We start from the raw sequence: 12,826 nt of genomic DNA on the forward strand, positions 1-12,826 counted from the left end.
GCATTAAAGAAGTTATCCACTACTTGGACAACTCCTGTTTATACCCCACGCTTGGCCCCCGTAAAATAATAAAACTTATACTCCCCTCCAGTGCTGGCGCCGTTTCCGTGGTGTCAGAATTCGCTGTCCCCGGGGCTCACATTGTCTTGTTGTTGTGACATGTGACACCGGTGACAATCAGCGCAGGCGTCAATGTCTCTGCGTTCAGACAAATGGGACATGAAAAGGAAGGCAGAGATGAGCCGCATCCAGGGTCTCCTCTTCATGTTCGATTTGTCCAAAGGCGGAGACAGTGACGCCAGCACTGATTGGTCACGAGTGTCACATGTCACAATAACTGCACGAGAACCCCGGGACCGCGAGTGTCGACAGCGTGGGAACGGCGCCAGCAAGGGAGGTGATATAGTTTATTTTATTTTATCATGGGAGGTGAGTAAGGCTGTGTGCCCACAATGCGTTTTTTAAGCGTTTCCTCAGCAGCAAAAACACTGCAGAAACGCATTAAAAACGCATGTTAGAAGGCCTGCCATGATCCCCAATGATAATCCGCGTGTGCTATGCACATGCTGCGGACATTTCTGCTGCGGATTATCATTGCGGAAAAAAACGCAGCACTATCAATTATTTTGCGGAAGCGCTGCATTTTCGCCGCCATTGACTTGCATTAGAATACGCCAATTCCGCAAGACTGCATCTGTACTTGCATAATTGGCGCGTTCTAATGTGCGGATGGTACCCGGGTGTAGAGGAGAAGAGAGTCTCATCCACACCCAGGTACCATTAAAAAAAAGCTGTAAAAAAAAGAATAAAATAAAAAATAAATATATACTTACCTTCCGGCGGCCCGCGCTGTGCTCCTCCTTACTTCCCGGCACTTCGCGATGGAATGAAGGACCTGCGCTGACGTCAGAGTCATGTGACAGGTCACGCGACGCTGACGCCGGCAGGTCCTTCAATCCACCGCTGCCAGGAGCCGGGACGGTGAAGCAAGACAGCGCGGGCCGTAAATATACGAGGGCGATCCAAAAGTAATGATAATCAATACTAAACACAATGAATATAGTCAAAAATTTTTTTTATTTTTCTACATAGTCTCCTAACAAGTCTATACATTTAGTCCATCTCTTTTCTCAACTTAGAATTCCCTTCGAAAAAAATTCTTGATCTTGACCCTCAAAAAAATCCCCAACAGCTGTTATCACGTCGCTATTGTCGTCAAATTTCTTGCCCCGGAGGTGTTCCTTGAGCCAAGGAAAGAGAAAGAAGTCACTGGGGGCTAGATCTGGCGAATAGGGGGGGGGGTTGTTCCACCAGTTCAAAGCCCGCTTCTTGTATGGTAGCCATGGCAACTGCAACTTTGTGAGCCGGCGCGTTATCTTGGTGAAACAGCACTCCAGCCTGCCGTTTGCCGCGCCTTTTCTCCTTGATAGCCTCCCGCAATCTTCTTATTTGTTCTGTGTAGTAGGAGCCCGTAATAGTGGCTCCCTTCTCCAAATAGTCCACCATAATAATTCCTTCAGCGTCCCAAAAAACGGACGCCATAACCTTCCCTGCTGAGCTTGACACTTTGAGTTTCTTCGGTGTCAGTTCGTTGGCTCGTTTCCATGTCATCGATTGTTGTTTCGTTTCGGGATCAAAGTGGTGGATCCAGGTCTTGTCCATGGTCAAAAAACGTGACAAAAAATTCTCCTTGTCTGCTTGGAACTTTTCGAGACGTGCTCTTGAAATGTTAACTTGTTTCTTCTTTTGCTCGTCGGTTAAAATTTTTGGCACCCAACGCGCCGAGACCTTTCTCATATGCAATTCTTTTGCAAGGATTCTTTGAATACTGCCATATGAGATCCCTGTGACCTCCGCTACATGCCTGATAGTCACTCTTCGATCGGCCAATACAACTTCTTCAACTTTTTTCATGTTTTCTTCATTGAGGGACGTGGATGGGCGTCCTTCACGATGTTCATCTTCCGTCGATGTTCTTCCCAGCCTAAATTCCTTGGCCCAGCGTGCAACTGTGGAATATGGAAGAGAAAAGACCCCAACGTTTCCACCAAGTCGCTGTGTATGTCTTTGGTAGTAATTTTTTTCAAGCAGAGGTATTTGATGACAGCTCTGAGCTCGTTTTTTTCCATTTTGATGTTCACTCCTCGGCAGTTCCTACTCAAATGAATGTAGCTCCCGTGAATCGTGGCCTATTTAAGTGATTTTTTTTTCCTGGACTAGTGGGTACCTAAGAGAGAAGAAAACATTTTATTTTAATTTCTGTGTGCAATAGAAATAACCGATTATCATTACTTTTGGATCGCCCCTCGTATATTTATTTTTTTATTTTTTGACATTCTCTCGGTCACACTATATAAATTCATGCCGGTTGCATGGATTTATATAGTGTGACCAAGTTGTCAAGCATTTTCCAAGTGATGCTAAAATCACAACCCGCATGCGGAAATGCAAGTGAAGAACGCTTCACATCCGCATGTCCCTGGCAGGAAAAACGCATGTACAATCCGCATGTACAATCCGCATGTACAATCCGTATGCGTTTTTTTCTGCCAGGGAGATGCAGAAACGCTCAGGAAAAAATCCTGAGCATTTCTGCATCGTGGGCACATAGCCTATAGGTTGTTTTTTTTTTTATCTTATCAGGGTTCAACATTTTCAAATGAAAAGATTCATTAGGTGACTCTTTGTATCAAAGTACACTGAGTGTATATGCATGCACCGCACGATGACATCACAATGGCTTAGAACCTCCAGCGACCGGCTGATGATGTCACAATCGGCCCCTGAGTATAAGTATGGGCGCCGGCCGGATCCCAGTCACTCACTATTGTGTGTTGCAAAATTTGCTATAGAAAGTGATATTTATTTGTTATTATCAGCGCCCTCCGGTGGGAAGAGAGAAAGGTAAGTCTGAACTTCATCTAATGAGTAATGGGAGTCTGTCCCAGGGGGAGACACAACCTGTAGATGATTATAGGGGGGACATATATAGATTTCCCTATAAAATTATCCCCAATAACAGTATAGACACGGTTTTGTAAACTGTCATTAACCCTTTTAGAACATGGCCAATATTTCCTCCTCTTCTTATTCTTCATTTTTCCAATCACTTAGTCAGGTGAAAGCTTGTTTTTTTCTTTTTGTGAGACGAGTTGTTGCTGAAAAATGGGGAAACAATTACGAGTGCGGTGAAATGGTGAAAAGCAAAATAATTTTGCAACAGTTTTTTGTGCTTCCTTTTCACCGCATTCATTTTTTGGTAAGATTTATCTGGAAATATGATTCAGGGTCAGCGTGATTACAGCAATATCAAACATATTGCTTTTTTATTATCATTATTATCATTAGTATTATTATTACAGTGGTTGCAACAATTTCAGAACTTTGTAAAAAAAAAAGTTTTTTTCACCATTTTATGAGCCTCTGCTCTTGTTTTTTTTCCATGGCGAGTTGTCATTATTATTGACACCATTTTTGGAAACATACAAAGATTTGATGACATTTTATTGCATTTTTTGGGGGGAAGATGCTGCGATAGAAAAAAAAAGGCAATTCTGGCGTTTTGATGGTTTTTCTTACTTTTATGGATACATTGATGCACAATATGTATATTTTTATCTCTTTAGTTTTTAATTAGGAACAGGAGTTAATTGAACTTTTTATATTTTATATATATTTTTTTAAATTTTTGTTGATATTTATTTTTATTTTTTTACTCCCCCTGGTAGACTTGAACCTATGATTGTTTGATTGTTTATACTATATACAGCAATAGCACAGTATTGTGGTATATATTGAAATTTATGTTCTTATTGTGCTGTAGTACCACAATTCTCAGCATGCACTTCTAGAAAAGTATAGGACTACAGGTGTCAGCATGCCCTGTCATCAGAGTCCTTATCATTCTGTAGTACTACAACACCCAGTATATACATCTGGAAAAGTATAGAACTAGCAAGATCCATCCTCAAGTCTTTCATTGTGCTTTGGTCTATAATGAAATTGATGTTCCTCTTGATGGATGGATGGATGGATGGATTCAGTAGTACTACAAAACTCAGCATGTCCATCCATCCATCCAGAGGGACATGAATTTCAATATAGACCACAGCACAATGAAAAACGTGAGGGTGGAGCATGCTAGTTCTATACTTTTCCAGACGTACATACTGGGTGTTGTAGTACTACAGAATCCATGGATGGACGGATGATTAGATAGATCGATGACATCACAATGGCTTAGAACCCCCAGTGACCGGCTGATGATGTCACAATCGGCCCCTGTGTATAACTATGGGCGCCGGCCGGATCCCAGCCACTCACTATTGTGTGTTGTACTCACGATTTCTGTGTTGCAAAATTTGCTATAGAAAGTGATATTTATTTGTTATTATCAGCGCCCTCCGGTGGAAAGAGAGAAAGGTAAGTCTGAACTTCATCTAATGAGTAATGGGAGCCTTTCCCAGGGGGAGACAACCTGTAGATGATTATAGGGGGACATATATAGATTTCCCTATAGAATTATCCCCAATAACAGTATAGACACGTTTTTTGTAAATTGTCATTAACCCTTTCAAAGCACGGCCAATATTTCCTCCACTTTTTTATTTTTCTGATCACATAGTCAGGTGAAAGCTTGTTTTTTTTTTTTGTGAGACGAGTTGTTGCTTAGAAGAACAGCATTCATTTAACGTTATATTATACTGAAAAATGGGGAAAAAAATAATAACTATGGTGAAATGGTGAAAAAAAAACAGAAAAACAAAACTGTTTTTTGTGCTTTTTACCACGTTCATTTTGTGGTACGATTGATCTGGAAAGATGATTCAGGGTTCATATTGTTTTATTATTATTATTATTGTTATTACTTACCGTAAGTGGTTACAACAATAGTTTTAGAATTTAAAAAAAAAATTGATTTGTTTCACCATTTTATGGCAAGTTGATGTTTTTATTGACACCATTTTGGGGAACATACACAGTTTGGGTGACTTTTTATTGCATTTTTCGGGGAAGGTGCCGTAATAAAAAAAAAAACAAGGGAAAAAAAGGCCATTCTGGCGTTTTGATTGTTTCTCTTACTTTTATGGATATATTGATGCCAGAGACTGTATTTTGCAGATTAGAAGATGCACCCCAAATTTTGGGGAGGAAAATGGGAAAAAAATGAAATTAATAAAATAGTGCGTCTTATAATCCCCTTTTACGATAGCTTACCCGGGGGTGGTCGAGGGGGCTGCGGTGAAGCGGGATCCCAGGAGGCAGGGTCGCTGCTGCAGAAAGCTTTCAACGGTGGCAGGAGTGGGGCGATGCTGCAGGGCCCGGGCTGGAAGGTTGGGGTGCTCAGCAGTGCGAGACTGCTCCGGGCCACGGGCTTTCAGAAAATATCAAACAAGTCCCCACACTGCCCATCGTTTGCATCGTTTTCACTGCAGTGGACTTTGGGAAAATGGCGCATGTTTAGATTGAGATCTCCGCTCCCAAGATCGAGATCTCGGGAGCCGAGATCTACACATGCTCCGCTGGAGGCGTCCATTTTCCCGAAGTCCACCGCAGTGAAAACGATGGGCAGTGCGGGGGCTCCACTGACATTTTCTGGAAGCCTGGTGCCCGAAGCAGCCTCGCATCGCTGACCACCCCCACCTCCCAGTCTGGGGCCCACAGCATCGCCCCACCACCTTCAACTTCCTGCAGCAGTGACCCTGACTCCTGGGACCCTGCTCCACCGCAGATACCCCCCCAGCCCGGTAAGCTACAATTGGATTATAAATCGCACCCCCATTTTCCCCCCAAATTTGGGAGAACAAAAAGTGAGTCTTATAATCTGAAAAATACATATATATATATATATATATATGCTTGTTTTTTTTCTCTTTATTTTTGAAATCTTTACTGAGACTAATGCAATATTTTTACCGTCTTGTGTTTTTCTCCAGTGTTTGCAGGGCTCTGTTGAACATGGCATCTCTCTTCAATTCCACCCCAAAAATGCCACTTCTATTAGAAGATGTGGAAAAAGGAAAAGACCAGCAAGATGAGGATGAAAACTGCGAAGAACAGGACCTGCACGCCCGGACTGGAGTCTCCATAGTCCGCTCTTTCATTATTGTAGGCGTTCTAACCTTCATCAATCTGGTCACCTTCATAGCTGCCTTCACTTTCGTAGGTAAGTAGGCGTAAACCGGCTTATGTCGGGGGCAAGGTGTATAAGGCCCAAAACTGCAAAAAAAGAAGAAAATCTTCATGGCCAACGAGAAGGCTCGTTAGCTGCTGTGATGTCTATTCCTGCACTTCTCTAATTACAATAATCATTCGTGTTCTTCTTTTTGTTCTGGCAGGAGCGATTTCCTACCTACAAAGCGCATTTAAAATGGACGACAGCAAATCCGGCCTTATAAGCTTAGGTAAACTTTTAACATAAAATCCTATTCTATAGGTCACTTGTGAGGACGGCTGGAATCTCGTGACATCATAAGGTTCCAATTTTGTAACGTTCACATGATGGCCGCCTTTATAGTTACCAAAAATGCAAACAGTGATGAGGACGGGAGAAGTGTTTTCAGTGCAACAGTTTAAATAATCCTCAAATATAAATAAATATATGTTAAAGAAATCATTTCTATTAACTGTGACCTCTTGTTTTTCCCCTTCTAGTATTCACGATCAGCAGTGTCCTGTTTGGTCAAATCTATGGATACCTGGGTGACCGCTGGAACAGAAAATACATCATGTGTGCAGGGATGTCCTTCTGGTCGGCCATCATTCTCTGCAAGTCCTACGTTCCCAATGAGGTAACTGATCTAATTGGTAGAAGCATAAAGACTTAAGGCTCATGCAGACGTCTGTGGATCTCGGTGCCATCATGGACAATAATGCACGGACTGGCCGCGGGTCTTCCGACCCGAGCATCGCTATCACGCTGTCAGAGATCGGACCGGGATCCACCGACGTCTGCATGAGCCCTAAAGCCTCTCACTTGTTTGTATGTAGATCAGTATTTTGCATTAGTATTTGCAAGACAAAAGTGAGAGCGGGTCCAAAATTAGGAAAAGTTTATAATTTTTCCATTACCGTATTTCTTTAGGTGTCTTAGAAAACTTTCATAAATGGTCACTGAATATTTTTTTGTGTTTTCACAGTATTTTACAGTTTTTCTCCTAATTAATGGACTGTCTGGAGCTGCAGAGGCAAGTTTTAAAATAACTGCCCCCTCCATCATTGCCGACGTCTTCGTGGGAGATCGGCGCAGCCGCGCGCTTAACTTGTATTACTTAGCAGCACCCTTTGGCTGGTGAGTGTAGATCTATTTATTGTTTTAAGGAGGGAATCATAGCCAAACTGTCTAAGAGTAAGTCCGACAAGGCGGATTTGCTGTGGACTTTTTTCGGTACGGATTTTGCTCTACAGATGCATGTACAATACATATGGATGGCGTTTCAAAAACCCCTCCGCAAGTAATGATCATGGTGTCGCAACACGTAGGGGGAGGATCAGCAGTGAACCAGCAAACATTTCTGGAATTGCTGCAGATTTCTAGGAAATTGATTCAAGACTCTAAATGGAAATATTTTTTCAGCAATGTCAAGACTTTCCCTAACAGAAAACTGCACTGATTGCTATGGGCAAAAAAGTTTTCTGCTAGACAGTTTGACTTTTAGCACTTATGACAAGAGCTCCTCAAAGAATGTGAAGACTCAGAATGATCTTACACTTTTTATTGTTTTTTTATAAATCATTTAAATGGACATAGGAAATGTTGTAATATATCTTATCAGGAAATATACTTATTTCCCTTCATTAATTCACTGATAAAAATCCATCTTCAGTGACAAGACAGATTGTAGCTTTATGCGGCATGGGGTAACAGTTGCTGCTCATAGAAGTCTATGGAGGGGGTGGAGTAGGAAGGAGGAGCCGGAAAAAGGCACTCAAAAATGTATATGTTTATATGTGTGCAGAAATTATGACAACTTTGTTTTTGTTTTTTACAGTGGCCTTGGTTACATCATTGGGTCTAAAGTGACAAGTGCATTTGGTGGCGCCTGGCAATGGGCCTTCCGGGTAAGTAATAGGTCTGAGGGATCTTGTGGACAAACTGTGAATCTTAATTATAATTCCTGAATCGTATTAAAGGGAATCTGGCAGTATGTTTTTCCATTTGATCTGAGAGCAGGGGCCCTGTAGGGGCAGAGCACCTGATTCCAGCGATGTGTCACTTACTGCTCCTTGTAGATGCTTTAAAAAAAAAATCACTGTTTTATTAGCAGGAGATTATGACGAGGGGACTAGTTGTCTCGTGCCATGTAGTCCTCCTGTTCTGTGTAACCCCGACCCCACCACTGATTGGTGGCTTTCTGCCTATGTACAGTGTGCACAGAAAAATCTACCAATCAGTGGTGTAGGCAGGGTATACAGAGCTCAGCATTCAGAGTACTGCTAGATCTGCAGCGAGAAAACTGGGATTTTATCAATACTTCACCAAGCACACCAGCAAGTGACACATCGCTGGAATCGGGGTCTCTGTCCCTGCATTATGCTGCTCTCAGATGCGCAGCAAACACCTCGTCGCAGATCCCCTTTAATGGAACCAGTTCCACAACAGTCTGTGCTCATGTCCTTTTTGTGATGAAACCTCTGTATATGTGATATGTGATGTCTCCTTCTTCATCTACACAGATCATCTCTGCTCTGGGCCTGGTAGGAGTCCTGCTCATGGCTGCATTTGTAAAAGAACCGTCCAGAGGAGCTGCAGAGGAAAAGAACAAACCACTGAGCTTCAAAGGATGGCTTATGGATGCCAACCAACTGCGTAAAAAGTAGGTGTCTTCTGTGCATTGATTTATGTCACTGATCTCCCCCGTGACTTCTGCGTCATTTACAAGTTTTTTACCCTTTTCTCTCTCTGCAGCCGAAGTCTTCTGTTTTCTACTCTTGGGACTATTATGGTAAAATTTGTGGCAGCTGCATTCGGCTTCTGGGCTGTTACTTTCCTGAAGCGTGCCCGGGCTCTCATGCTACAGAAGGCGCCATATCAGACTCAACTATCCAACTATGATGACAGGTACAAGTTTAGCAAACTTTAATTTGACATTCACTGGTGGGAATTTAATTCCCCCTATGACCGTTTTCTCTCTAAAAAAATATATTTATATTTCAAATTATTATTATATCAAATTATTTATATTTCATTTCTTCAAGCTACTTTACTAATCTCTTTACCGCTTTTCTTTGCAGTCTGATTTTCGGAGGACTTACGGTCATCTCTGGCATCCTTGGAGTTGGAGCAGGGGCGGAGATAGCCAAGAGATGCAGGAAGTACAACCCTCGTGCTGACCCTATAGTTTGTGCGGTTGGATTGCTGGGCTCCGCCATTTTCCTGCTGTTGGCTATTATTCTTGCAGACATCAGCCTTGTGGCCACTTATGTAAGTACCTGGAGTACAGATTGCTTTCATCCCCTTACTGGGTCTCGGCTATAGGACCGAGCAGTAGAAATCATAGACTATGGCGGGGGCTGTCTATGAATGTACGGAGACTGGGGTGGATGAATGGATTATAAAGACAAAACCTATGGGGGATAGGAAAGCGTGCAAGACACAAATGTTTATATGTATTGTTCTTTACTCTCTGCAGGTGTTTATATTCATCGGGACCATATTTCTGAGCCTGAACTTTTCAGTTTCAACTGATATCCGCCTGGTGAGTGGAGAAAAGCGCTAAACTTATCATAGCTATAATTATATGTATGTAGTCAGTCTCTATGTTCTGTTTTTACCCATCAAATGCCCCATAATCCTGGCTGTGCCCAAGCGTCTGTTGGGTAATTCCCAACTAAAAATAAACCTGGCGCAAGATGATTAAAAACTTCTTTAGTAAAATCTCAGTCCACAACATGTCTGGGCTTCTTATCTATCCTGGCTGATTGTGCATTTAAAGGGGTTGTCCACTACTTTCACATTGATGCCCTACCCGTAGGATATGGCATCAATGTAGGATGGCCGGGGTCCCGCACGCGGCACCCCCGGCGATCAGCAGTTATTGGTATCTGCAGCGGCTGCCACCGGCCGGAGGGGCTTACCTGCGGTGTTTGGCCGTCAAGTTATAGTGGTCACCGCGGTGTACTGCACATCCACCTCCTATTCAATTGACTTGAATAGGTAAGGACTTCCGGCTGGTGGCAGCCGCCGCCGGCACCGATAACTGCTGATCGGAAGGGATGCCGCATGCGGGACCCCGGCCGATCATACATTGATGCCCTATCCATAGTGGACAACTTCTTTAACTTAGGCTTCAAGTATGTTCACTTTGTCCATGTTCTCTTGTCTCGTTGGGTTCAGTGACTCCTTCTGCTCATTCAGAATATTCTCTTGTTTCAGTATGTGGTTTCTCCCACAAGGCGATCAACAGCACAGGCGTTATCGATGGCGGGGTCCCACCTGCTGGGGGAAGCTGGAAGCTCCTATTTCATCGGGCTAGTAAGTAGCTGTTACATATTCTCACATCACTTTAGGGCTACATTCACACATCTGTTTCCATTTGTACATTGTCGCAAAACAGACCATTTTTCTCTTGTGTCATCTGTTTTTTTAAAAAGTGAAGGTGGTAGACTGTCCAAACTTTATTTATCCATTGACTCTTAATAATGGATCAATGAAAAATGGATGAAACACAGATGGAAAACTGAAGTACAAAGTATATCATCCTTTCTCCATCCATTTTTAACAGATTCCTATAGACTAGAAATAGTAACCCCAGTTTTAATTTTTATTTCATAAATCAATAGTACAGTACACATGAAAATAAGAAACGTTGGAATATATCTTTTCAGAGAAATCTGCTTCTTTCTCCTCTCGAACTGATCGTTTATTCTCAAAGTTCTCACTGTATTCAGTGAAGCATTACTGGGATAGGAGATGACAGTTGGTGCTTATAACATTCTATGGAGAGGAAAGAGGGAGGAGCTAGAGGCAGGCTCCCCCCATGTACATAGAATCTGATCAACAGCAATTGTCATCTCCTATCTCAGTAATGTAAAAATCTGTCTTCACTGATTACAGATTTTATCTGTGAATTAAGAATGTTATAAATTAATGGAGGAAAAATAAGCAGATTTATCTGATAAGATCTACCACAAAGTTGCTTATTTTCACGTGTACTGTATTGATTTTATAACGACAGTTACTCTTTACTGGCCAAGTCTGATCCGCAGAACGGATGAGAATAGGACATGCTCTGTCACAGTGGAGTTTTTAAAACTCGCTGTAGCCTATTCATAACATACTTAAAAGGGTTCACCGGGACTATTTGATTTTTTTTACTATGGGCTAACAGGCAAGTCGTTGCTAAATACCTGCCTGTAGTGCCCGGGACCGATCTCTGCCAACACCCGCGATTCAGTGGCCTCCCCTGATATCACGTTGACAGAGCAGCATCTTCTCTTCCGCTCTGTTGACGGGGTGGCAGAACTCCAAAGACAAGATGTCCTGGAGTTACGTCACAGATTATCTGCTGAAGAAGGATGTCACAAGTGTCCTGTTCCCAGACAATGTGTAGTACTGGAGCTGCGGATACTGGAAGCATTGCTGTTCATAGTTTGGAGGAGCCGCTATCTGCAGTGAGGCACCTTCTCTTTCTATGATCACCAGATTTCATTGGTATCCATTGACTGCTGTCAGCATAAACGTGTCCAGTCAATTATGTTTTTTTACTTTCATTAACCATACATAATTATTTATCTCGTCTCATCTTCAGATATCCGACCGCATCAAAAGTTACAATCCAGACTCGGCTCTTTCGAACTTCCGCAGTCTGCAGTACGCCCTCATGGTTTGCCCCTTTGTGCTGGTTTTCGGAGGAGGATTCTTTTTCGCATGCGCCCTCTTTGTTGAAAATGATCGTAAGAAGGCAGAGACAGAGTCTGAAGGTACGTGCAGAAATAAGTTAATTATCCGATCATATCTCTTACAGAATTGGATTAGCATTAGCTCCATAATTAGTAAATGTAATACCCAGCATCTGTATAATACATCCATCCCCATAACAAAGCTCCATAACATAACATTAACAAAGCTGCATAACATAACATTAACAAAGCTGCAATTAACTTATTATTATGACATAAATAGTTTTATCCTAAGGCTATGTGCCCACGATGCAGAAATGCTCAGGATTTATATAGTGTGACCCCAAAGAATGGTTAAAAATAAAAAAATAAATATATACTTACCTTCCGATGGCCCCGGCAGTCTTGCTTCACTCCGTCCTGGCTGCCGGCAGATCGCGGTACACTGAAGGACCTGCCAACGTCAGCATCGCGTGACCCGTCACATGGCTATGACGTCAGCGCAGGTCCTTCAGTCCACCGCGATCTGCCGGCATGGGAGGACGAGCGCACCGCGGCCCGCCGGAAGGTAAGTATAACATATATTTTTTATTTTATTCTTTTTTTTACAGGTACTATGGCACCTGGGTGTGGATGTCTCCTCTCCTCCACACCCGGGTACCATCCCCACAATGGAACGCATACATCTACATATACAGTGATGCGGAGTCCATGCGGTCTAATGCAAGTCAATGGCGGAGAAAACTCAGCGCTTCCGCAAAATAATTGGTAGTGCTGCTTTTTTTACGCAATGATAATCCGCAGCGGAAATTTCTGCAGCATGTGCACAGCACATATGGATTATCATTGGGGAACATGGCAGACCTTCTACCATGCGTTTTTTAAGCGTTTCTGCAGCGTTTTTGCCGCTGCGGAAACGCTTAAAAAACGCATCGTGGGCACACAGCCTAAGTGTGACCCTACCCTACTGATATGGGGCTGATTA

The 12,826-nt window shown here is 42.7% G+C and overlaps 1 protein-coding gene across 1 annotated transcript; it reads left to right on the plus strand.

Annotated features, from left to right (window-relative positions):
- The first annotated feature begins 5,958 nt into the window (after nt 1-5,958).
- Nucleotides 5,959-11,977, plus strand: LOC141221656 (protein spinster homolog 1-like). The gene is made up of 12 exons (XM_073666552.1): nt 5,959-6,166; nt 6,339-6,404; nt 6,655-6,791; nt 7,140-7,291; nt 7,992-8,061; nt 8,677-8,816; nt 8,909-9,061; nt 9,235-9,424; nt 9,633-9,698; nt 10,376-10,474; nt 11,751-11,922; nt 11,967-11,977. Exons 1-12 carry the CDS (start codon nt 5,959-5,961, stop codon nt 11,975-11,977), a joined length of 1,464 nt encoding a protein of 487 aa, XP_073522653.1.
- The last annotated feature ends 849 nt before the right edge of the window (nt 11,978-12,826 follow it).

The sequence above is a fragment of the Phyllobates terribilis genome, unplaced genomic scaffold (assembly GCF_046119375.1).
Source record: "Phyllobates terribilis strain yellow unplaced genomic scaffold, ASM4611937v1 Scaffold_326__1_contigs__length_2130411, whole genome shotgun sequence".
NCBI lineage: Eukaryota > Metazoa > Chordata > Amphibia > Anura > Dendrobatidae > Phyllobates > Phyllobates terribilis.

Excerpts from the sequence above, each read along its gene's own strand:
- LOC141221656 (XM_073666552.1), top strand. The coding sequence starts at position 5,959 with ATGGCATCTCTCTTCAATTCCACCCCAAAAATGCCACTTCTATTAGAA. Across the intron at positions 8,817-8,908 it reads GCCAACCAACTGCGTAAAAA|CCGAAGTCTTCTGTTTTCTA; the intron begins GTAGGTGTCTTC and ends CTCTCTCTGCAG. Across the intron at positions 9,425-9,632 it reads TCAGCCTTGTGGCCACTTAT|GTGTTTATATTCATCGGGAC; the intron begins GTAAGTACCTGG and ends TACTCTCTGCAG.